Source organism: Staurois parvus, unplaced genomic scaffold (genome assembly GCF_062004578.1).
Source record: "Staurois parvus isolate SC_StPar_1 unplaced genomic scaffold, SC_StPar_1.0 ptg000561l, whole genome shotgun sequence".
Lineage (NCBI taxonomy): Eukaryota > Metazoa > Chordata > Amphibia > Anura > Ranidae > Staurois > Staurois parvus.
The window spans coordinates 1,265,027-1,292,495 of NW_028318357.1; the positions used below are offsets into that span (position 1 = coordinate 1,265,027).

General features: G+C 39.9%; 1 protein-coding gene across 3 annotated transcripts in view; it reads left to right on the forward strand.

The window, feature by feature from the left end:
• RNGTT (RNA guanylyltransferase and 5'-phosphatase) overlaps positions 1–27,469 on the forward strand; it is a 507,135-nt gene that overhangs the window by 185,462 nt on the left and 294,204 nt on the right. For all 3 annotated transcript variants that reach the window (XM_089691308.1, XM_089691307.1, XM_089691306.1), the window contains exons 9-10: positions 4,456–4,591; positions 25,949–26,020. In XM_089691308.1, the coding sequence (XP_089547434.1) occupies positions 4,456–4,591; positions 25,949–26,020 (208 nt within the window). The remainder of the gene's footprint in view (positions 1–4,455; positions 4,592–25,948; positions 26,021–27,469) is intronic.

Genomic DNA, 27,469 nt, shown 5'->3' on the forward strand with positions numbered 1-27,469 from the left:
TCAGCTAATATCTGTAACTTTATATCTCCATATTTTATTTCAGAGGTCTCTTTGAGCTTTCTCCAAATTTTTTTCTCTGTCTTCATAGTGGTGGAAGCGGACAATCACATCTCTAGGCAAGTATGCTGACACTCCTTGCGGTCTCCTAATCCTATGAATTCTCTCCATTTTAAGATATTCTATTGGGGGTCTATCTAGCAGTGGGTTAAGTACTTTCTTTATCTTCCAATTCTTCCCCATGGGACTCTTCTGGCAATCCGCGTATCCTTAAATTGTTTCTTCTTCCTCTATTTTCTTGGTCCTCTAATTTAAATGCAAGCGTTCTCTGTTCTCTTTGCTTCTCTTCTATCTGCGTCTCAAGTTTAATGATCCAGAGCTCCTGTGTCTCCATTTTCCCCTCTACCTCCTCCACTCATGTCAATATTAGTCTCAGGTCATTATGTATTGCCACCAATTCATTTTTCATAGATAACTACAGTTTTGCAAACATATCTGCCATATCTGCTTTTGTGAGTGTTTGTAATGTAGCTCCCTGTTGATCCAAAACACTTTGATCCACTGTACTGTCCGCATTTATCGGGTTCTAAAACTGGTGCGCTTCTTGTGTCCCTAGTGACATTCTTGCATGGTCTCCCACCCCTTTCCTAGTTCTCTCCTGTTTCACGGGGTTAATTTATCCGGGCATTTCTCCTGTAGGGGTTCCTTACTTGTGCTAGTATTCGCACATGCTTAGGGGGGTTTTACTCCCCCCCCCCCCCCCCCCCACCACCACCCTTCCTTGACAGATATTCTCCTCATCTCTTTAATCTTTGCCACTGAATTTGCTATTAATGCACGGCTGCTATATTATCCATCCCCAGGAAAGACTTTCCCTCCTAATTACTTTGGGAGCCGCTGAGAATCCCCCAAATACAGTCCTCTAACCCCCTTAATGCTCAGGAGTGCATTTAGACTATAACATTAACAGCAGATGAATCACAATTCTAGAGAAAGTCCTGCCATTGCTCATGGCAACTCACCATCCCATTTCATATCGGTAGATCTGGATCTCGTCCTCACAGGACGCACACCTTCCCAGCTGTTACCGCCTAGCCCGACTCCTGATGGGGTTAGATCGGTTAGACAAATTAATGAAGGGTGTCTGTTTCTTTAACATCTGGGGTGTCTCATGGTCTCCCAAGGCTGCTAGCCAGGTCCTTAATAAATCACTTTTAAAGTTCTTCCTCTTCTTCAGCTGTAAAGCCACATCACTTTTCCTGGGATTTTGAATTTGCCTATCACTTTATCAAAATTGCTGCTTCCATCACATGGGCTTTCACCTGGTAAGTCACATGGATGTCACAGGGACGCTCTCACCATCCCCATCTCCTCCGCTGTAGTGGCCTCCTGCTCCCGGATCACTGCCGAGCCTCACCGCCCCGCCACCTCTCTCAGGGGCACGGGACCGGATCCACCAACACCAGCTACCTCCAGGACTGGCTCCGACACGCCCGGACCCGATGCCGCCACGGCTCTTCTCTCCGCTCCCGCCCAGCTTCCAAAGTATGATAGGGCTTTAGGGATAGCGGTACGGCAGGTTAGGGTAGGCTGAAGGACTGTAGAGCTGCTCTCATGGTTGTCGGGCACCTGGAGCTCACGCTGCTCACTGCGCCATGCTCATGCCCCTCCCCCAAATTAAATATATATTTATTATATGTATATAATTTGGAATCTCAACACTAATGCCTTCCACTGACCTGACATCAGGTTATACTTTCCCTTTAAACATAATACTGTCTTTTAGTTGTAGAAATGCAAATAACGTAGTGTTGCTAAACCCACAACAGTAAAATCAGTCTTTATATGCTGTAAAGCATGCTTATTATACTTTGTGGAACCTAATGCGGGTTAATCCTCCACATTGTGTAAAAATAAAAAAAGGCTGTTTGATCCTGACTTTTCTGAACCTCCCCTTTTTCTACTGTCCCCTATCCATCTGCTCATAGTACAGAGCTGTAGGAGTCACTCTGCACATGCTCAGTTTAGTGTGTATTGCTAGAGAGTTTTTTCTCCTTTAGGAAGGCATGTGATCAGCACAGGGCCAATCAGCACTGTCCAGACAGTCAGGGGTCATGCAGCCTCATAGGTCAGTCAGAGGAGAATGAAAACTCCTCCTAGAGGCTGTAATCAGTGTTTGGCTGTACATAGAAGTCACAAGACTTCTATATACTGCTGAAAAGGTGTTTGGCAGTTTATATTTACTAAAATAATTGCATTTCCATGTTCTGTGTGCTGTGGGAGACCAGATATAGTGAATGCAGGGTCATGGGTTTAGTAACACTTTAATATGAGTGGCTGGTAAGCTGTTGTCCAGTCATTTGTTTTTGAGTTATGAAGGCAGTTTTTAGATAAAAGCTATAGCCATCTTGATCCACATTTCCTATTTCTGTAAATGTAAAAGTGTTCTAATATTATATATTAAAGGAGGCTGTAATGCTGAGTTTGAGGTTTCAGTGATAAGAATTCCCTTTAGCTCTTATGCTAAATGTAGAAACAGTTTATACTAAAACTTGGTTTAGGGGAAAAACCGCATAAAATGTCAGCGCTACAATATTGTCAGCAGTTTCAGGGATTTTATTTGAGGGAATCCTGAAGAATCTGATAAACTCTTGGGGTTCCATTGGGATTCATTTTCCATACTCATCAATTGATTATGTATGGCAATTTTGACTGTTTTCAAAATATAGATAATTCTGTGGAGCCTGCATATTGTAAATGTTTTTATTTGGAACATGGCTGTTCATAAAAATATATTTCACCTGTGTATATAGCAGATCTTCTACACTTAAACATTAATATTGTTCCTAATCAGAATAAAATGTGATTTATTAAATTATTTGCCATCTCTTGACTATGTAAACTTTTTAATTCAGAGAATTAGGTTTTAAACTTTTCATAGCCTAATAGAGGATCTATAGGTTCTTTCATAATCCATCTGTTAATGATGGCCAGGTTGCAGTCCTAAGACCTCATAGTTTGTAACTATAGCCTATAGAGATTGCTGTATCAGAGTTCCTGTAACACCTGTCTGATGAGGGGATTTGTTGATGGTTGGCATTCATATTTACTGTAGCGGTCATGTGGTCATCTTGGATGAAAGCTAAGCTGGTTTAGATCTACCTTGTGTCTACTTGCAGTAGCAGATCACTGTATTATTGACTTCTTTGCCTGAGTCAAACTACTCCCCTGCTAAGAAAAAACAAATGAGTGAAAGTGTGTAATGTAATAGCATTCTATTAATTGGTCTCCCTATTGCCTTAGTGTTAGGGGTTATAGTTTAGAAAAAGACAGTGTGTGGGCTGGGAATGCTCAGTTCACAAAAATGCTGTGTTGTCAGTCCACAACAAGGCTAGAGGCTAGGTTCGCACTATTCTGGTTTCCTTGCAGCAGTGTTTGCGCAGACACAGTGGCCTGTTCATTTGAATGGGCTGCTTTATCTGCTATGCATTTCCCAGCAAAGGAAAACGTGCTGCGCTTTTCAGTGTATAAGCATTCTATTAAGAATTAGGACACCACTGTTTGTCTGCTAACCGCATCGTGTTTTTGGTGCAGTAAAGCATGCGATTTACATGTAGTCCTGTACCTGCATAGATGTGAACCTAACCGAAGACCTGAGCTTTCTCACAGATCAGCAGTTATTTTTTTGTATTTGAAGAGGGTCTTTAAGTTAAAATTTGAGGATGTACTGCAAAAGTATGTATTTTTTTTTTTTTGCCTTGATTATGATTTAAATACTACCATATCCAGCAGCATATGCATACCTTCTCTTCACCAATCTCTTTAACCCTGGGAGCCCAAAGGATATACCAAGCACTTGTATGTATGGAGCAGCCATCTGTGGAGTCCATCCCTGTATTCAGGGATTTGTAGCTTACCCCAGTACTATCTATTTCTACAAATGGTTGTATGGGGAAATAGGGTAGTAAAAGAAAGGCTTATATAGCTATGCAGGTCTACATTAGATAGCATAAAACTCTTGCTTTGCCCTGTGCAGGCGAGAACAGATTCTATTTATTGCAAACCTGCAGTTGGAGATGTACGACGGTTGCCATTGCTGACCTCCTTCTATAAATGTTAGCAGCCTGACCACTATGCCCACCCAATAGTTTTCCTGCTTTCTGAATTGCTGAAGCAGAGCAATTATGTGGATCAGGAAAATCAAAGAAAAGTCAGAAATACTGTATTAATCTACATTCTTATTTCAGGGCAGAGGTGAGACGTATTGGTGCTTTGATAAACAAGGATCATCAGTGTCAAACTTCTTGTTTCTGTCATGACAGGATACATTTAAACGAGTATAAACCTCATGTTATTTAGTACTTATTTGTTTCTTACATTCAGGACCTAAGGCATTGAAGTTGTATAGTTTACCTGGATGAAAAAATTAATGGTGTATTTCTCTTCTTCTGATTTCAGGTATATGATGTTGATTGATGGAAAAAATGAAGTATATATGGTTGACAGAGACAACTCAGTATTTCATGTATCTAACCTTGAGTTCCCTTTTCGAAAAGATCTGAGAGTTCATTTGACAAACACGCTATTAGATGGGGTAAGTATATATTTTGGTAGACTCTCTATTATGAGTGGGGAGCATTGAGATTTGTGGGTCATCAAGGGGCGCCTGTGTATAATTTGTTGTTCTGCTTATCGGTAAAGGAAACTGCAAAGTGTGCTATTGCAATTTGATTACTGATTAACCTGAAGGCGCAGTGAGACTGCTAAAGTAATACCGAGGCAATCGATACCTGGAATCATTGCACAAGATACCACAGGCAGCATATGTTGTTCCAAGTATTCCAGTAGTCATAGAAATGTTTGCAGATTTAACAGATTTAATTTCTTTTAACCTAATTATGATGGTCAATAAGTTTTTTTTTTTTTTTTACTGGAAAGGTTTATATTTTTTCTGGAGCGAGACGTATTTAATAATTACTTGAACAAAAATGAATGTAAACAAAGATACAGACCTGAGACAGAATTTGTCTTTAGGCAACATATCATATTATCATTTATTGAAAAAAAGTGCAGGTTTACTTGTAGCCTCCCTAGTGGTCTGATTATGTCAGTATTTCTGTGCTCAAAGCGGTACATTTTTTTGCATGGAAATATGCAGTTTTTTTATTTTAGGCCTGTAATTTTTAGGAATAACTCACTTAAATCTGTCCGAACAAGAGTCTAGTAAACATCCCAGGTATGTTAAAATTTGAAACACGAAATCATAAATTATAATTTAATAAATAATCATAAAAAAATGATATAATAATGAATTTAATTCAATAATATCAAACCAAAAACACTGAAATTTGAAATATAGTGCCAAGTTCACACATCACTGAGCAAAGTCGCAAAATCATTTTCAGTGTCTGATGACGAATTTCCCCACAAATCATCACTCAATTCTGCAAGTAGTTATAATTTACTATCACTGTTCTCTAGCTGGTCTAAAACCGCTTTTGACCTAAAGGGACGCTTTTTGGGCGCCATGGACATTTCTTAGTTTCCAGGCAGAAAAAGAACAGTAAAAACGCAGGCAGGGCACAGGACAACGCACTAGGGAAAAAATGTATGTGAAATGGTTTGATACAGTAATGTTTTACTATGTGATTTTAGTGTATTTAGTGAATGTCACTTATTCACATTTTTAAATTTCCTGCCGTTCCGTCTCCGTACGCCCTGACATTGCAGGGAACGGAACCCAGAAGACAGATGCCGGCATCAGCCGGAGGAGATTGCCGGGGACAGTGCAGGAGGGACATCGCGGGAGCGCAGGACAAAGTAACTGAAGAAGAGATCCCGGAGCAGCGCTGCAAGGTATTCCCGAGTGTAGCTCGGGGTTACCGCTTGTGGTGCTGAAACTTTAGCCCGAGCTACACTGCTGTGTATTTCAACCTATCATAGATTTTAACAGGCTACTTATAGCGGGATATACTCTTGTTTTTTTTTTTTTTTTTTTTTATGCTGTATGGGGTTAACAGTCTGTGAGCAATGGGCCTGACAGACACATTCAACACCCAGCACAATTTGTTTTTTTGTAAATATACAATGCAGTGCTCTCTATTCACTTAAACCAATTCTATGTGCAAAATATAATAAACATATATCAACTATTGTGAATATACATTAAAGTGAACATGTGTCTATGCAAAGTCTCTCAAAATTTCTTCCACTTAAATTAACAATCTCTCCAACTTGGATAAACCTTCTGTCTTCATATAAATTAATTCCTCCACCAAACAACCACCAGATGTGCCCTCACCTGGAGTTTTTGACCTCACATCATGTTGGGTCAAAAAACACATGCGTCCCAAGAATTGGACATATAAAGGTATACGTCTTCACATTGCAGGATCTTCCTCCAGAGATCAGCACTTCCTAAAAGAGCTCCTCCTCCTCTCCACATATATGATATAAAAGGCAGGGAACACAATAGTGCTTTATCTTTAAAACAACTCAATTTTATTAAAATCTTTAACAGTGGCCACTCACATTTTCCAGGTGCTCATCAGACCAGATATAATACACATGTAAAAACAGCATAATCCTTGACCATCCTTCATTCATCTGCTGAGATACCGAATCAATCCGTGTAGTAAGTGTCGTGACGTCATCAACCCCTCCTCCTAGGGGATGGGCGGATGATGTCACGATGTTCACTACACGGATCGTAATTTACATGCATTTGCCATGCACAATCAGGGAGGTGACTCAGTTAATTTCTAGTTTGGCAATGCAGGTTCCTATGTTTCCTCTCCACTTCAAGCCCACTTATTGGTCAGCACAACCACCAGTCTGCTCATTTAGCAAAGAGGTTGTATATGAATTAGTAAAGCCGAACCAGGAAGTAGAAGATTGATTTTCTTGCTTAGTATAACAGAGATGTGTGAATCACAATACCAAATCGTTTGGCAAGTAAAACAAATTGCATGTAAATGAGGCCGCCTCCTTGCCAATGCATAAGGGAATAACAGACCGAAAACAATACCCCGAACATTTATTCACAGGGCAAAAAAGTACACCGTCCTAGAGACATTGCCAACATCTTTGGCTCTTTTTTCACTTCTTTATAAAATCTGACTTTCCACACCTCTGACTATCTTTAAGGCCAGTTGGTAGAAAAGATTTTATCTCACTTCATCTAACCTAGCCAAATTGCTGGATGACCCCTTCTCCTTGATCTAGCTAGCTGTGGCAATCGGGGACACAAACATGGGCAAATCTCCTAAACCCAACTGTCTCACATTAACATACTACAAAACATTCTTGCTCCAACTCAGAAAAAAAAATTCTTGTTGGCTTATTACTCCCTTTCGTTAGGTTTGTGGTTTTCAGTACACTGTCTACAAGCTCACATCACGGTAACCTCAATGTTGATTTATGTACATTAATTTTAAAAAGTAGTCTACTTCGCCATATTACAGGGCCCTGTCCACTTAGACCAGGTAGGTTTCACCCCATTTAGAGAAACTAGAGATTACATTATCAAAGTCCTTGACCTAGTCCACTTTGCGAACTCCAGCTCTGCTTCCTCCTTACTACTGCCAACAGATGTAGAAAATGCTTTTGATCGTGTCACACTAAATCTCTCCATATGTGGATGAGATGCTCTTTTTCCCTTACCAACCTGCAAATACCATTCCCTAACCCCCTACCTGAATTTCAGGCTTGTGGAGAACTATCCAATCTGGAAATTAATTTTCATAAATCAGAGGCCCTAAATATCACTGTTCCCCCAATCCGTTACAGGGATTACTGTCCAACTTTACATCCTAATGGACCCCTATGGCACTTAATTGTTTAGGCACTGTCATTCCCAGGATCCACCATGAGACTTACATTCTGAACTTTCCATTGTTGGTGAAGAAAGTCCATAAATTACTCAGACATTGGAATGTAGAACTCTTTTCATGTTTCGGACATTATGGTATCATTAAAATCACAAATCTCATGAAATTTCAAAATTTACTCGCCTTCCTGCCAATCCCTATCTTTTCAAGCTCCTTCTACTCCGCTTCATGTACTTTCACCAAATTTATCTGGGCAAATAAGCACACCTGGCTTAGACACCAGGTACTTACCCTTTCGAAATCCCATAGAGGAGAACACCTTGACAGTTTGTCACTCTGCTTGCCAATGAGTGAGGATAATTGACTGAAAAAGACATAAGGCTTTGCCAATCTCGGTCTAATATCCCATTGAGAAGTCTCCCCTAGTGTTAAAGCCCTATCCCAGGTACTTAAGATTTCACCCTACCATCTGCACAGCCCTTTTTTGTTAAAGAAAATGACCTTTCACTCACTATCCCCAATTACTTCCTAATGAACACTCCCTCCAATTCTGATTCCATACCACTTACCTTAAGACAGCAGTGCATGCAATTGCCCCCTGACAACCCTTCCCCCACCCCTATTTCATTGTTAAAAATGACAAAGCCCTACAGTCAGGAATATCTTCCATTTCACTGCCCTTGATGAAACATTGTTGTGGTATATCATGCAGGTATGTACACTTAGAAACAGCAAATTTAGATTCCTGTCTGGATATTTACCTTCTGTTTCAGTTTTTTTTTTTTTTTTCTTTTTTCCACAATATTTCTTTATTTAGGAAATCACCTCAAATACATTCACAGGCAATTAGAAGGATCTCTCAGGCAAAGCTGTGCAATAGCTATACAGTGTTGGTAGGCAGACTAAAGATAGGGAATATAGTTGCACTGAGTGTTAACAATAGTATCATTCTGTTGCTCCTATCCTTTTGGTTTATTACTGACAAGACTTCACAAGTCATCCTCAGGATTAGCTGCCACACCAATGCCAAATAAGCTGGAGATCTGGGTGTCCCTTTGGCGCTAGGTGTTTTTTTAATGTTAAAAAAAGTTGACAGTTCTTATTGGTGATTTAAATTGAGTTACTCATCTATATACTAGGGTAGTCCCCAGGGAGTAAAGCTGGCCAGCATATGGTAGAGAAGCCCCTATGAGGGAAAGGATGGACAGTGATAATAATACAAAAAAGGAAGGGTGAGGCCGTTAAATTCAGAGAGTTAGATTTGAACATGGGGACAAAAAACAGTAGACTGCATTACTAGTTCCCAGTAGCTTGACCTGGGCTGTTTTTTTTTTTTTATTTTTTAATGTAATGTCTTAAAATAATAATGCAATATGGTAATGCTGATCTGGTGATTTAACTTCATAGGTGTACTGATGACCCCTAGCGGGAACACATCTATTTACATTTGAAATACAATAATCCCATGTGTGGAACAGCAAGTAATAATGTCAAAGGCTCATTGAACATTGAACTTAAGTGAAGGTTACAGTAATAGCTCAAAAGGTTTACTTTACTGTCGTTTCCCTTTAATGTCCTTTGTTGGTTTAATGCTTAGAGGTCAAACTAATTTAACTTCATTTAGTATCCAGGTCTAATCTCAATGTGAAAGCAAGGCAATTTGTATGTAGTTTGATGGCTAAGACTTACAGGACATGACACAAATCCCATTTTGTTCATTTAGATTGCAAGGTCTGTGCAGTTGTAATGATTAAGTGGCACTTGCCATGTTTGCAGTTTATTTCTTTTAATGTGAGTTAAATAATCGAGGAGGGAAAATTAGAGTGGACTGTCCCCTAGGAGGATCTGAAATTGGTTAAATGAAAAGCGTAGAACTATAATCAATACCAGCTTTTAAAGTGCTGTACAATATTATGTTCCAGACATAGAATTGGTTCATGGTGTTCAAACACGACTTCTTTTAGGAAAACTATAAAAGAAATACAATAACCAACTCTAAATTTTTGTTTTTTGTATTAATTCTTGTAAAACGCTGTTCAATGGTGTATGGTAGACCGTCTCATAGTGTACATCATTCTTACTTCCAAAAGGAAGAACGTACAGTGGAACTGTGGAAAGTCAGAAAATTAGTAAATCCAGCTAGATCACTTCAGGCTTGCCCCTTTTGCTGGAATCTTAAAAATAAGTGCCTGTACTGTCAAAAATACAGTAATACACCACCTCACCCTTCACAAACTCCATTACTATCTATTTGTAGGCACTATGCCGAATATGTAGAGGTTGATATGCTGACAGCCTAAAAATTTAGAGCTGCTCAGGGGCTCTGAGCCTCATGGCAGCGTCCAGTAAGAAGAAACAGGAGTAATACTGCAGGCGATTTACAGAACATACTAATTTTCAAAGCATAATTATTAATGTGGAATGTATGTTTCTTGCTAAAGAACATTATTTTTTTTTATTAAGCTGTTATGGGTAAAGTTTCACTTTAATCAGATGGGGAACAGGAAATTATTTCAGCCTGTTTGCATTTTATAGACAACTGAATGCTGAATTATTGATGTACTTTATCTGTAACTGTGCTCAGACTATGGCCATTTAACAATTTTTGTATTCTTAACAAGCAGTAAAAGAGCTTTAAAATAAGCCATCCCCAATCTCTATAGATGGTTTTAATGTAACGTTCATTTTGTAAGTTTCTTAAAGATCACAACAAAGACTTCAGACTGTGGTTTTTGTGGTTTCAAAGGCTCCACTTGCTACTATGCAGATGCGACGGTTCGTCACATTTAGGGCAGTCCATTCATTTTAGTTGAATGCCTATGATCGACAGTCTCACAAAAGAAGTTTGGGCATAATTTTTTTTTCTTCTTTAAATTGCATCATGGTGTTGTGAGGTGATTTTGTGCACTTCTGTTGAATTGGTGCTTTTAGGTTAACTTTAATAATGAATGGCACTGCCGGACCAGAGCGGGCTTTCATACGTTGTGGGAACACATAGATATCGCTCATGTTCCCACATTGTTTAAGTGTGAACGAGCCTAACAGCTTGGAGAAACATGTCAGTTGATTAGATTAGAGAACTAGTACCCTGCCAAGATTCTGTTCTTAATAGACAAACCAACTACCTGTGTTGAGAACTTTGAAAAATTATTAAACAGAGGTGGATTGGGGCTTGTTCTAGTGCTTTTACTGCTTGTTCAGACTATGAAAATACTTTAGTGTGCATGATCTTGACACAGGTTCAGTTTAAACTGGACTCTTCAAACTCATGTAAACATAGGTTTACCACCAGCCTTAAAGTATAACTAAAGGCAAAACATTTTTTTTTTTAGTTTTGGATAGAACGGGGTTTGGATTACAACACCTGTCAGGTTTTTATTGCTAAAGTAGGACTCAAAAATCTGCGCTAGGAAATAAAATACCAATACATAGCAGCTGGACACCGTACCTTGATACCAGGCACCTACTCAATAGCGTACAAAAAAAGTACAGCATTTAAACATTCTAAATGAAATAAAGTTCAAAAGGATTCAAAATGTTCATAAGTGAAATATGAAATGGTGAAATCAAAGCAGAACAGTTCCCAAATGCTGTGATGAGATAGGTAGACTTCCGAGGATAGCCAACGTGACACCAACCACTTGCATGCAAGGCTTACTAGAAAGTGTGTAAACCCCTATTAAGAGTGGTCAATCACACAATGGCTGCACACTGATAGGTGGCTGTGTCCGAGCAGCATATTGCCTTGTCTTCCCAAAAAATCTGACGGGCTATAACCCTTCTTTACTCTGTCCAAGATGAAAAATTAATTTTGTCTATAGTTTGGCTTTAAATAGGAAAGGAGCATTTCGGTGTTGGACCCAACAATGTCTAGCTATAGCTAATTTCGGGCTCTGTGATTTTTGCATCTTTTAACTTGTAAAACATTTGAAGAGTAATTTCTGACTCTTGAGTGTCTACAGATCATATGTTTGCACTCCAAATCCCACTTTACCTTTTACCTTACAGATTCCTCCCCTCCCCTCTGCAGTACAGTTTGTCAAAACTCCTTATTAAAGCAAAAAATAATGTCTTTACTCTGTTTTCATGTAGTTTATACATTTGACTCAGCTCTTACATGATTGCATGGCAAGATTATTATGAGCAAGCAGGAGACACTCATCCTGGAGTAGAATTCTGTTTATTTTCTAATAATTAATCTGGAGTTAACAAACTGCTCAGAAATGATTATGGTCTGTTTTGAGTGGGCTTCTGTTCGCTTCAGTTGGGTTTTGCATTCCCATACAAGTCCATGCAAAACACCCTTGAAGCAGGTCAGAAAAAGGTCAACTGTTTAAGAGAAGATTGTCCTTTAGAAGGATATCATCTTCCGTCCTGTTGGGTCTACAAGACAGGAAGTGAAGGTAAATCTTCCAAATGAGACATAGATGGCAAAGACGGGGGTTTTTAACTTCCCCTACTCTATTTATTACAAGCATTTTTAGAACACCACCGACAGTGCTTTACATATACTTTACATTCACATTCGTCCCCCTGAAAGGGTATTTTCACTGTTGCAGTCAAATTTGAGAAAACCCCACTTTAAGTTTGTGTTTCTATTCACATAGCAAATGAATACACCCCAATGAATGTCTTAAGAGCAAAGCCAAATTTTAGACAGCAAAATCCTAATTAACAAGAATTCCACTACAGGTGTGTCTAATTATTCATTAAGCAGGTGTCCAGCAGACAGGTGATTATAAAAGGGTGTTACTTAACCAACAAGGCCTGAGAATGAAAATAATTTTTTTTATACAAGAAAGGTGAAGGCTACAAAACGATTAGCAAAGCTTTACTTATCAGTCAGAATACTGTGGAAAAAGTGATACAAAAATTGAACAAATGTGGAACTGCAACCATCTCACAGAGACGTCCAGGCTGTCCATGGAAGTTAACACCTCGACAGGAGCATCTTTTGATGAGAATTATTATTATTATACAGTATTTATATAGCGCCAAAAGGTTTGCTCAGCGCTTTACATTATAGTGGGGGACAGTACATGAGAGTACAGTAACAAAACAATACACGAGGGGTTCGAGGGCCCTGCTCTTTCGAGCTTACAATCTAGGAGGGAGGGGATAGTGGCACAGGAGGAAGTGGCTGTGGGGGATGGAGTGGTAGTAGGAGTGGAGGAGTTTCGGCAGTTAGGTGAGGGTGGGGTAGGCTTCCCTGAAGAGATGGGTTTTCAGGGTGCGCCTAAAGGTGAGGAGGGTAGGTGACAGTCTGATGGATTGGGGTAGTGAGTTCCAGAGGATGGGGGAAGTCCTGGAGAAGTCCTGCAGTCGGGCGTGAGAGGTGGAGACCAGGGAGCTAGAACGTAGGAGGTCTTTTGAGGAGTGAAGATTACGGGTTGGGTGGTATTTGGGTATCAGGTCAGTGAGGTAGTTTGGGGCAGAGTTATGAATGGCTTTGTATGTCAGTGTTAGTAGTTGGAATTTGATGCGTTGGGCAATCAGGAGCCAGTGGAGGGAATGACAGAGGGGGGTGGCAGAAGAGGAGCGGTTGGTAAGGTGGATGAGTCTGGCCGCTGAGTTGAGGATTGACTGAAGCGGGGATAGTCTGTGATGATAGAGTTGCAATAGTCCAGGCGTGAGATAATGAGGGAGTGAACGAGTTGTTTAGTAATGTCTAGGGTTAGGAACGTACGTTATTTGGAGATGTTACGGAGGCGGAGCCTGCATGAGAAGAGTTAAAGAAATTGCCATGCAAGTTAACTGCAGTTAGCTGAAGAAGTAGAAAGCCAAACTGGGGTGATTGTTTCCCAAGACACAATATGACATACACTGCAGAGGAATGGCATGCATGGTGTCGTCAACCAAAGGAAGTCTCTCCTAAAGCCCATGCACAAAAAAGCATGGTTAGAATTTGCCAGGGCCCTTGTTGAAAAAGAAGACTACTGGGACTCTGTACTCTGCAGTGATGAGACCAAGATATATGTTTTTGGAACTGATGGCTTCAAAACTGTATGACGTTGCAAAGGTGAGGAGTACAAAGAAAAATGCATGGTGCCTACAGTGAACCCTGGTGGTGGCAGTGTCCTTCTGTGGGGCTGTATGAGTGCTGCTGGTGTCGGAGCGCTACATTTTATTGATGGTATTGTGAACTTACAAATATACTGCTCTATATTGAAAGAGCAGATGCTACCATCACTCCGTGCTCTTGGTCGCCGTGCACTTTTCCAACATGACAATGATCCAAAACACACATCTAAGGCCACTGTTTGCATTTCTGAAGAAGAACAGGGTGAAAGTGATTCAGTGGCCAAGTATGTCTCCTGATCTGAACCCAGTCGAACACCTATGGGGAATTCTGAAGAGACAAGTTGAGCATCACTCTCTATCCGGCATCCAGGCTCTAAAAGAGGTCGTTCTTGAAGAATGGAAAAAGATAGATGTTGCAATATGTTGCCAACTTGTTCACTCCATGCCTAGAAGACTTGGTGCTGTCCTTACAAATCATGGAGATCATACAAAATACTAGATGTAATATTTTCTGTTGTGGGGTGTATTCATTTTTTCATCAATTAGAGTAAAACTGAAAATTTGGTAATCTAAGATATAATATTAACCTTACTTTCATGTAATGAGCTAAACCAATGTTCTATAGAAATTAAGTTTTGTCAAAATTTTGGAAATTGTTCTTGTGTTCATTGAGATATTGATTAAAATCTTACTTTTCAAAAGGGGTGTACTCATTTATGCTGAGCACTGTACCTAAAAGAAAACAAAAACAAAAAAATCACCTTTTTAGATGTTTCCAAAGCAGGCCATAGACGAGGCGAAAACCAACCAAAAAGTCTTGTCGATCGTCAGGTGTTCACACAATGCCATAGTTACATAGTTTGGCTGAAAAAAAGCAAAAGTCCATCCAGTCTAACCATTCATTTTGCACATCATTAGTGTGCCAGCTGCGACTCAATATTAGTACTGCAATCAAAAGGGCCTAATCCAATATGCTGGATTTTTTTTAAAAGAAAAATGAAACAAATGATGGCAATATCATATGCGCCATTTCTCGTATTTTAATCAAGAGAGCATTCGGTTTTCAACTCCTCTATGGCCGACCTTAGGAGAAGGTGTCATGGCTGATTCTAAAAATTTCTAGACCGTCTTTGTCCCCACATAAAGTAAGCCATACCTTGTTAACATTCTATTTAGCAGGGCAGTTTCTACATTTTTAAGCCTTTGTTGGGGCAGACAGTGTTCATATCTAGTTTGTAGCTGATGAGAAGCTGAAAGAAGAACTGTAAACAGTACAGACAGGGTTAATTATGGTAAACCTTACTCCACAGCCCCCTCTTATACGTTGACAAAGGAGGGAGAGCATGTAAGGATTTTCAAGCAAGTTGTGCTATGTGAAAAGGAACATGTAACAAATATAATGTAGATGTAGTTCCAGTTTGGCTGCAAAAGTGGAATTCTACTTTGAGCTTACAATCAACTAGGTCTATTTGGAAAGGTGCCAGTTTACCTGGAACGAAACCGGAGTACCTCGAGAAAACCCACACAATCGCAGGGATTACTTACAAACTCCATGCTGATAATACTTCATGCAGAAGTGCTAATTGCTAAGCCCAACTAATCTAAAATGAAAAGGTTTTTGGTTCTAGAAATACTTTAATGTACCAATGACTGTACCAATAAACTGTATTGTAATGCCAAACTTCCAATATGTCTGGAAAAATTACATTTATGTGTGTGTATGTATGTGTATATATATATGTGTGTGTGTGTGTGTGTGTGTGTGTATATGTGTGTGTATATATTGGATTCAGGTGTTCCAATCACCTCCATGGCCATAAGTGTATAAAATCAAGCACCTGGGCATGCAGACTGCTTCTACAAACATTTGTGAAAGAATGGGTCACTTTCAGGAGCTCAGTGAAATGTTGTACTGTGATAGGTTGCCACATGTGCAATAAATCCATCTGTGAATCTTCCTTGCTACCAGATATTCCTTGGAAAACTGTTAGTGGTATTATAACAAAGTGGAAGCAACTGGGAACAACAGTAATTCAGGCATGAAGAGGCAGGCCATGTAAAATGACAGAGTGGGGTCAGCACATGCTGAAGCACACATTGCACAGATGTCCCCAACTGTCTGCAGAATCAATAGCTATAGACCTCCAAACTTCCTGTGGCCTTCAGATTAGCACAACAACAGTGCATAGAGAGCTTCATGGAATGGGTTTCTATGGCCGATCAGCTGCATCCAAGCCTTACATCACCAAGTGTCAGAAGCACACCACCACAGCATTTTAGAGCAATGGAGACGTGTTCTCTGGAGTGATGAATCATGCTTCTCTGTCTGGCAATCCGATGGATGTGTCTAGGTTTTGGCGGTTGCCAGGAGAACGGTACTTGCCAGACTGCATTGTGCCGAGTGTAAAGCTTGGTGGAGGGGGGATTATGGTCTGGGGTTGTTTTTTCAGGAGTTGGGCTTGGCCTCTTAGTTTCAGTGAAGGAAACTCTTTAAGGCGTCAGCATACCAATACATTTTGGACAATGTCATGCTCGCAACTTTGTGGGAACAGTTTTGGGATGGCCCCTTCCTGTTCCAACATCACTGCTCACCAGTGCACAAAGCAATGCCCAAAAAAAGACTTGGATGAGCGAGTTTGTGGTGGAGGAAATGACTGGCCTGCCCAGAGTCCTGGCCTTAACCCAATAAAACACCTTTGGGATGAATAAGAGCGGAGACTGCGAGCCAGGCCTTCTCGTCTGACATCAGTGCTCACAAATACGCTTCTGGAGGAATGATCAAACATTCCCATAGACACACTACTAAACCTTGTGGACATCCCTCCCAGAAGAGTTGAAGCTGTTATAGCTGCAAAGGGTGGGCCAACTGAATATTGAACCCTACGAACTAAGACTGGGATGCCCTTAAAATTAATGTCTATGTAAAGGCAGGCGTCCCAATACTTTTGTGTGTGTGTGTGTATATTTGTGTATATATGTATATGTGTGTGTGTGTATATATATATATATATATATATGTGTGTATATATATATATATATATATATATGTGTGTATGTATGTATGTGTGTATATATATATATATATATATATATATATATATATATACACACAGTCAGGTCCATAAATATTGGGACATCGACACAATTCTAACATTTTTGGCTCTATACACCACCACAATGGATTTGAAATGAAACGAACAAGATGTGCTTTAACTACAGACTGTCAGCTTTAATTTGAGGGTATTTACATCCAAATCAGGTGAACGGTGTAGGAATGACAACAGTTTGCATATGTGCCTCCCACTTATTAAGGAACCAAAAGTAATGGGACAGAATAATAATCATAAATCAAACTTTCACTTTTTAATACTTGGTTGCAAATCCTTTGCAGTCAATTACAGCCTGAAGTCTGGAACGCATAGACATCACCAGACGCTGGGTTTCATCCCTGGTGATGCTCTGCCAGGCCTCTACTGCAACTGTCTTCAGTTCCTGCTTGTTCTTGGGGCATTTTCCCTTCAGTTTTGTCTTCAGCAAGTGAAATGCATGCTCAATCGGATTCAGGTCAGGTGATTGACTTGGCCATTGCATAACATTCCACTTCTTTCCCTTAAAAAACTCTTTGGTTGCTTTTGCAGTATGCTTTGGGTCATTGTCCATCTGCACTGTGAAGCGGCGTCCAATGAGTTCTGAAGCATTTGGCTGAATATGAGCAGATAATATTGCCCGAAACACTTCAGAATTCATCCTGCTGCTTTTGTCAGCAGTCACATCATCAATAAATACAAGAGAACCAGTTCCATTGGCAGCCATACATGCCCACGCCATGACACTACCACCACCATGCTTCACTGATGAGGTGGTATGCTTAGGATCATGAGCAATTCCTTTCCTTCTCCATACTCTTCTCTTCCCATCACTCTGGTACAAGTTGATCTTGGTCTCATCTGTCCATAGGATGTTGTTCCAGAACTTTGTAGGCTTTTTTAGATGTCGTTTGGCAAACTCTAATCTGGCCTTCCTGTTTTTGAGGCTCACCAATGGTTTACATCTTGTGGTGAACCCTCTGTATTCACTCTGGTGAAGTCTTCTCTTGATTATTGACTTTGACACACATACACCTACCTCCTGGAGAGTGTTCTTGATCTGGCCAACTGTTGTGAAGGGTGTTTTCTTCACCAGGGAAAGAATTCTTCGGTCATCCACCACAGTTGTTTTCCGTGGTCTTCCGGGTCTTTTGGTGTTGCTGAGCTCATCGGTGCGTTCCTTCTTTTTCAGAATGTTCCAAACAGTTGTTTTGGCCATGCCTAATGTTTTTGCTATCTCTCTGATGGGTTTGTTTTGTTTTTTCAGCCTAATGATGGCTTGCTTCACTGATAGTGACAGCTCTTTGGATCTCATCTTGAGAGTTGACAGCAACAGATTACAAATGCACATAGCACACTTGAAATGAACTCTGGACCTTTTATCTGCTCATTGTAATTGGGATAATGAGGAAATAACACACACCTGGCCATGGAACGGCTGAGAAGCCAATTGTCCCATTACTTTTGGTCCCTTAATAAGTGGGAGACACATATGCAAACTGTTGTAATTCCTACACCGTTCACCTGATTTGGATGTAAATACCCTCAAATTAAAGCTGACAGTCTGCAGTTAAAGCACATCTTGTTCGATTCATTTCAAATCTATTGTGGTGGTGTATAGAGCCAAAAATGTTAGAATTGTGTCGATGTCCCAATATTTATGGACCTGACTGTATATATATATATATATGTACAGTGGGGATCAAAAGTTTGGGCACCCCAGCTAAAAATTTGTATTAATGTGCATAAAGAAGCCAGGGAAAGGTGGAAAAATCTCCAAAAGGCATCAAATTACAGATTAGACATTCTTATAATATGTCAACAAAAGTTAGATTTTATTTCCATCATTTACACTTTCAAAATAACAGAAAACCAAAAAATGGCGTGTGCAAAAGTTTGGGCACCCTGCAGAATTTATAGCATGCACTGCCCCCTTTGCCAAGCTGCGACCTGCCAGTGTCATGGATTGTTCTCAATCATCGTTTGGGAAGACCAGGTGATGTCAATCTCAAAGGTTTTAAATGCCCAGATTCATCTGACCTTGCCCCAACAATCAGCACCGTGGGTTCTTCTAAGCAGTTGTCTAGAAAACTGAAACTGAAAATAGTTGACGCTCACAAAGCTGGAGAAGGCTATAAGAAGATAGCAAAGCGTTTTCAGATGTCAATATCCTCTGTTCGGAATGTAATTAAGAAATGGCAGTCATCAGGAACAGTGGAAGTTAAAGCAAGATCTGGAAGACCAAGAAAAATATCAGACAGAACAGCTCGCAGGATTGGGAGAAAAACAATTCAAAACCCACGTTTGACTGCACGATCCCTCCAGAAAGATCTGGCAGACACTGGAGTTGTGGTACACTATTCCACTATAAAGAGATACTTGTACAAATATGGTCTTCATGGAAGAGTCATCAGAAGAAAACCTCTTCTACGTCCTCACCACAAAAATCATCATTTGAACTTTGCAAATGAACATATAGACAAGCCTGATGGATTTTGGAAACACGTTCTGTGGACCGATGAGGTTAAAATTGAACTTTTTGGCCGGAATGAGCAAAGGTATGTTTGGAGAAGAAGGGGCACAGAATTTAATGAAAAGAACCTCTGTCCAACTGTTAAGCATGGGGTTGGATCAATCATGCTTTGGGGTTGTGTTGCAGCCAGTGGCACAGGGAACATCTCACGAGTAGAAGGAAAAAAGGATTCAATAAAATTTCAGCACATTTTGGATGGTAACTTGATGCCATCTGTGAAAAAGCTGAAGTTAAAGAGAGGATGGCTTCTACAAATGGATAATGATCCTAAACACACCTCGAAATCCACGGGGGATTACATCAAGAGGCGTAAACTGAAGGTTTTGCCATGGCCTTCACAATCTCCTGACCTCAACATAATTGAAAATCTATGGATAGACCTTAAAAGAGCAGTGCGTGACAGACAGCCCAGAAATCTCAAAGAACTGGAAGACTTTTGTAAGGAAGAATGGGCAAAGATACCTCAAACAAGAATTGAAAGACTCTTGGCTGGCTACAAAAAGCGTTTACAAGCTGTGATACTTGCCAAAGGGGGCAGTACAAGATATTAACTCTGCAGGGTGCCCAAACTTTTGCAGACGCCATTTTTTGGTTTTCTGTTTTTTTGAAAGTGTAAATGATGGAAATAAAATCTAACTTTTGTTGACATATTATAAGAATGTCTAATCTGTAATTTGATGCCTTTTGGAGATTTTTCCATCTTTCCTTGGCTTCTTTATGCACATTAATACAAATTTTTAGCTGGGGTGCCCAAACTTTCAATCCCCACTGTATGTATATATATATATGTATATATGTATGTATGTGTGTAGATATATATATATATATATATATATATCTATCTATCTCTACACATACACAAGAGAATGTTGAGGAAAAAAGATGAATTTAATCCATTTTGGAATAAGGCTGTAACATAACAAAATGTGGCAAAAGTTGAGCGCTATTATTACTTTCTGGATGCACTGTATATAGAATCCTAAGTTGGGCTGGTCCATGCTTATAAATTGCAAATCCTAGTGCCATAAGTCTAGATTGTAGATATTAACTAGAAAATAAAATTTTCAGCAGTTAAATGTTCTAAATAGTGGGCTTGCCTATCATGACTAAAACAGAGGCTCTTCCTCTAAAAATCCTGTCTGGGCAAAGCTTTTTAACCTGTGCATTTTGGCCCTTAGAACACTTGCTGTAGGGTGTCTACTGGCACCTTAAATGTATCTTTAGATTTGAAATGATCTTTTCTGGTAAAGATGACAAAATATTATGTGTCTAATGGCACTGTCTGGAAAACCACCTTAACAGATAATGTGAGGATTCTAGGTTTGAAGGAAAAGATAAGTTAACTCAGTACCACTTTTTGTCCTCTTCCTCTATGAAGTTAAAGTGGTTGTAAACCCTTACATATACCTATTGAAGTCACAAGCCTCCAGTGGTGCACAGAGATTAAACAAATCCTCCTACATAAGTTGTACCTGTCTATCTGCAGTCTTCTCTTCTCTACATCTTTTCAAAGTGTAGAGTTTTATAAAGCTTGTCTGAGAGTTCAGAAAAAAGGTAGCTGGGAGCTGAAGTTGTATTGCAGTGCTCCATGAGGAGAGCTGATTGGAGGGAAGTGACACACCCCCTTGCACACAGCTCACAGGAACAGAGCTGAGGCTGTCTATCTGCTGGAGCTCCCTCCCCGTCACCATTTTTTCTTAGTATCGGGAAAACTAATCCGACATGACTCATGCTGATAGCAAAGGAACAAAGCAACAGACAGAAATGACACTTAGTGCTCTTAATTGAGACAAGTACACATTATTGAGGGACATGCTTGTCCAGATTTCATGTCTGAAGTTTACAACCACTTTAAATTTACACTGTGTGCACAATTATTAGGCAAGTGAGTATTTTGACCAAATCACTAATCATAAACTTGAATGCTTATTGAATTTAAGCATATCAGGTGATACAGTCAGGTCCATATATATTGGGACATCGACACAATTCTAACATTTTTGGCTCTATACACCACCACAATGGATTTGAAATGAAACGAACAAGATGTGCTTTAACTGCAGACTGTCAGCTTTAATTTTGAGGGTATTTACATCCAAATCAGGTGAACGGTGTAGGAATTACAACAGTGTGCATATGTGCCTCCCACTTGTTAAGGGACCAAAAGTAATGGGACAATTGGCTTCTCAGCTGTTCCATGGCCAGGTGTGTGTTATTCCCTCATTATCCCAATTACAATGAGCAGATAAAAGGTCCAGAGTTCATTTCAAGTATTCCATTTGCATTTGGAATCTGTTGCTGTCAACTCTCAAGATGAGATCCAAATAGCTGTCACGATCAGTGAAGCAAGCCATCATTAGGCTGAAAAAACAAAACAAACCCATCAGAGAGATAGCAAAAACATTAGGCGTGGCCAAAACAACTGTTTGGAACATTCTTAAAAAGAACCGGTGAGCTCAGCAACACCAAAAGACCCGGAAGACCACGGAAAACAACTGTGGTGGATGACCGAAGAATTCTTTCCCTGGTGAAGAAAACACCCTTTGCAACAGTTGGCCAGATCAAGAACACTCTCCAGGAGGTAGGTGTATGTGTGTCAAAGTCAACAATTAAGAGAAGACTTCACCAGAGTGAATACAGAGGGTTCACCACAAGATGTAAACCATTGGTGAGCCTCAAAAACAGGAAGGTCAGATTAGAGTTTGCCAAACGACATCTAAAAAAGCCTTCACAGTTCTGGAACAACATCCTATGGACAGATGAGACCAAGATCAACTTGTACCAGAGTGATGGGAAGAGAAGAGTATGGAAAAGGAAAGGAACTGCTCATAATCCTAAGCATACCACCTCATCAGTGAAGCATGGTGGTGGTAGTGTCATGGCGTGGGCATGTATGGCTGCCAATGGAACTGGTTCTCTTGTATTTATTGATGATGTGACTGCTGACAAAAGCAGCAGGATGAATTCTGTAGTGTTTCAGGCAATATCTGCTCATATTCAGCCAAATGCTTCAGAACTCATTGGACGCCGCTTCACAGTGCAAGTTCACTTCACAAAAAGTTTTTTAAGAATAAGAAGTGGAATGTTACGCAATTGCCAAGTCAATCACCTGACCTGAATCCGATTGAGCATGCATTTCACTTGCTGAAGACAAAACTGAAGGGAAAATGCCCCAAGAACAAGCAGGAACTGAAGACAGTTGCAGTAGAAGCCTGGCAGAGCATCACCAGGGATGAAACCCAGCGTCTGGTGATATCTATGCGTTCCAGACTTCATGCTGTAATTGACTGCAAAGGATTTGCAACCAAGTATTAAAAAGTGAAAGTTGTATTTATGATTATTATTCTATCCCATTACTTTTGGTCCCTTAACAAGTGGGAGGCACATATGCAAACTGTTGTAATTCCTACACCGTTCACCTGATTTGGATGTAAATACCCTCAAATTAAAGCTGACAGTCTGCAGTTAAAGCACATGTTGTTCGTTTCATTTCAAATCCATTGTGGTGTTGTATAATGCCAAAAATGTTAGAATTGTGTCGATGTCCCAATATTTATGGACCTGACTGTATGTATTTGTGTAATGTGGGGATTGGTGTGACCTAAGGAGATTGACACCCTATATCAAGGTGTGCATAATTATAAGGCATCTTCTTTTTCTCAGGCAAAATGTGCCAAAAAAATTTTTAAACTGACTATGAAAAGTCAAAATTTGTAAAGTCTTTCAGAGGAATGCAGCACTCTTGAAATTGCTAAGATATTGGGGTGTGATCACAGAACCATCAAACATTTTGTTGCAAATAGTCAACAGGGGAGGAAAAAAGATGCACATTAACTGCCAAAGATTTGTGAAGAATCAAACATGAAGCTACTAGGAACCCATTATCCTCCAGTGCTGTCATATTCCAGAACTGCAACCTACCTGGAGTGCCCCGAAGTACAACTTGTTCAGTGCTTAGAGTCATGGCCAAGGTAAGGAAGGCTGAAACCCAGCCACCACTGAACAAGACACATGAGTTGAAATGTCAAGACTGGGCCAAGAAATATCTAAAGACAGATATTTCAAAGGTTTTATGGACTGATGAGATGAAATTTGACTCTTGACGGACCAGATGGATGGGCCCGTGGCTGGATCAGTAACAAGCATAGAGCTCCACTTCGACTCAGACGCCAGCAAGGTGGAGGTGGGGTACTGCTATGGTCTGGTATTATTAAAGATGAGCTAGTTAGACCTTTTCGGGTCGAAGATGGACTCAAAATCAACTCCCAAACCAAACTCCCAAAAGCCAGTTTTTAGAAGACACTTTCTTCAAGAAGTGGTACAGGAAAAAGTCTGCATCTCTCAAGAAGACCATGATATTAATGCAGGACAATGCTCCATCTCATGCATCGAAATACTCCACTGCATTGCTAGCCAGTAAAGGCCTTCAAGATGAAAGAATAACGACATGGTCCCCTTCCTCAGCTAACCTAAACCCGATTGAGAACTTGTGGGCCCTTCTTAAATGGGAGATTTACGATGAAGGAATTTGGTACACCACTCTGAACAGTGTCTGGGAGGCTGTGATTGATGCTGCACAAAAAATTGATCAACAGATCAAGAAACTGACAGACTCCATGATTGGAAGGCTTATGACTGTCATTGAAAAGAAGGGTGGCTATATTGGTCACTGATTTTTTTTTTTTTCCTGAAATGTCAGAAATGTTTATTAGCAAATTTTTAGTTGTTTATTATTCTCATTTTAACCACTTTCCCTCCTGAGGTGTTACCCCCCCTTCATGACCAGGCCATTGTTTGTGTTATGGCACTGCGTTACTGACAATTGCACAATCATGCAACTCTGCACCTAAATTAAATTTACGTCCTTTTTTTCCCCACGAATTGAGCTTTCTTTTGGTGGTATTTGATTGCCTGTGCGGTTTTTACTTTTTGTGCTATAAGCAAAAAAAACCCAACAATTTTGAGAAAAAAAACAATATTTTGGACTTTTTGCTATTAAACATGTCCAGTAAAAAATTTTTTAAAAATCTAATTTCATCATAAATTTAGGACAAAATATATTCTGCGACATGTTTTTGCTAAAAACAAATTCCAATACGTGTAAATGAATTGGTTTACTTGAAAGTTATAGCTTTAGAAATAGCGGTTTAGATAATGGGATTTTTTTTCTACTAGTAATGATGGGGATCAGCGACTTTTAGCAGGGCTGTGGCAGACATTCTGACACTGGGAGGGAACTAACTTGGTGTCACTGACATCTACAGTTACACCAATACAGTGATCAGTGCTAAAAAAAAAAAAAAAGCACTGACACTGTCCTAATGGCACTGGGCAGGAAGGGGTTAATGTGAGGGACGATCAAAGAGTTAGCTGTGTGTGTTCTACTAGGGGTGGGGGGTGTGTTCTTCACTGTAAGCACACTGATCGTGATGGCTGTATTGTGCACAGCCATCCCAAGCAGTGTGCTCGAGCTGACGGGTAGGAAGACTGTAAACAAAACAATCTTCTTCCCCGTCGGAGATGCTCGGTAATCCCCCGGGCACCGGCGGGTAATTACTGGCTGGGACTCGGTGATTGACATCCGCGGCCATGAATGGCGGCACGGGTAGGGCGTGCGCGCATCCCCTACCTGAAAATGCAAAAACACACATACATACGTGATATTGCGCACAGGTGTTGCCCTGTAGCAGTATATCTTCTGTAGGGCGCTCCTTAAGCGGTTAACAGATGAAAACAAACAAGTGAGATGGGAAAATGTACGTTTTTCATTTAGTTACATAATTCTGCACCCTAATAGTTGCCTAATAATAGTGCACACATAGGTATTCTCCTAAGAAAGCCAAAGCCTCACTTTTACTTTCTTAAATATTTAGGTTTGAGGTTTATTAACATTTTGGATTAATCGAGGACACTATAATTATTCAATAATGAAATTAATCCTCAGAACTACAACTTGCCTAATAATTGTGCACACAGTGTGAACAGAACTTTTGCTGATCTATGCTATGAAGACTGTAATTTTAAAATAGGCACTGAATATTAAACGGATATCCATGTTTGTTAGATACTGCCTTTAAGCTTTATTTCTGCTACTGGCTTGGTGTCGTTTGTTGAACCTATAAATTGAAAAAGTTTATATTTTATTCACTGGTTATTAAAAACCCATAAGTGTTTAAAAGATACCTGTGATGGGATTGAAAGATATAGAATTATCCTTGCCCATTTCTCATTCTCACTTTTTTAGTTACTTTAAGTCACTGACCTTTATGAACCGCTTGTTTGTTCCAGATCAGTGTCTCAAGAACTATGTAAGCATATGTGTAAACATTACAGCCTAGCAACTTATATTTTAAGGTGAAGATGCTCAATGACAACCTCTTATTTCTTCAATGACAGGTTTGCTTTCAGTTGTTTAGGCAAAAAGACCCCCCAAAACACTAAGAACTCATAATGAAGTAACTATCCTTTTTTTGTTTTTGAAGGAAATGATCATTGATAAAGTAAAAGGACAGGTGGTGCCTCGATATTTGATATACGACATTGTCAAGTTCAATGTAAGTATTCAGGTTTTCTTTGTCTTGTACAGTTTGTAGTGGACATCAGGAATGTTTTTAGTTACAATGTGCACTTTTCTTCCATGTGATTTATACACATGCTGTTCAGGGGGAAGCAGGTTTCTATTGAATTTATGCTTCGTTGCTTAGCTTTTGTCATATTGAGGCAATGCCAGAATCCTAACTAAGTGCTGTCAGAAAGTCCATACCGTAAGTCATAACAATCCCTTTACAAGTACTGCATGATGAAAGGTTATGTCAGGATGATTCAGGCGCACCTTTTTCTCCTAAAAACAAAACAAAAAAAACACAGTGGTGTTGAACATTTTTATTCCATACGAATACGGTTCTGTAAGGAAACTGTTGCAACCTTTTAACTATTTCTTATACAATCTACAATTTATAGTTTTAGAGCTTTTGTCAATATTTAAAGGTTGGATTGGTAGCTTTAAAGTGAAACTCCAGATTGGAACAAACATATACCCTTGCAATGGGGTTCCAATCACGCTGCAAGGCTTAAATGCTTTATAGGGAGTAGAGAAAGAGGCTATATCACTTACCCTATGTTTTTCAGCAGCCTCCAATGCTGTTCTCTTCTCCTTGAAGCTAGAGCCTGTGGGCAGTCCCTCAGGGCTATTTTGCATTGTGTGTGGAGTGGGCAAACATGCAGTCATAGCTGAGAAAGAGAAGGCAGCTGTGACGTGGTCACACAGATAGAGGGAACCTATACAAAATAAAATATTTCTACTTATTCTGGCACCCTTACACATACAGTTAGGTCCATAAATATTGGTACATCGACACAATTCCAACATTTTTGGCTCTATACACCACCACAATGGATTTGAAATGAAACGAACAAGATGTGCTTTAACTGCAGACAGTCAGCTTTAATTTGAGGGTATTTACATCCAAATCAGGTGAACGGTGTAGGAATTACAACAGTTTGCATATGTGCCTCCCACTTGTTAAGGGACCAAAAGTAATGGGACAGAATAATAATCATAAATACAACTTTCACTTTTTAATACTTGGTTGCAAATCCTTTGCAGTCAATTACAGCCTGAAGTCTGGAACGCATAGATATCACCAGACGCTGGGTTTCATCCCTGGTGATGCTCTGCCAGGCTTCTACTGCAACTGTCTTCAGTTCCTGCTTGTTCTTGGGGCATTTTCCCTTCAGTTTTGTCTTCAGCAAGTGAAATGCATGCTCAATTGGATTCAGGTCAGGTGATTGACTTGGCCATTGCGTAACATTCCACTTCTTTCCCTTAAACTCTTTGGTTGCTTTTGCAGTATGCTTTGGGTCATTGTCCATCTGCACTGTGAAGCGGCGTCCAATGAGTTCTGAAGCATTTGGCTGAATATGAACTGATAATATTGCCCGAAACACTTCAGAATTCATCCTGCTGCTTTTGTCAGCAGTCACATCATCAATAAATACAAGAG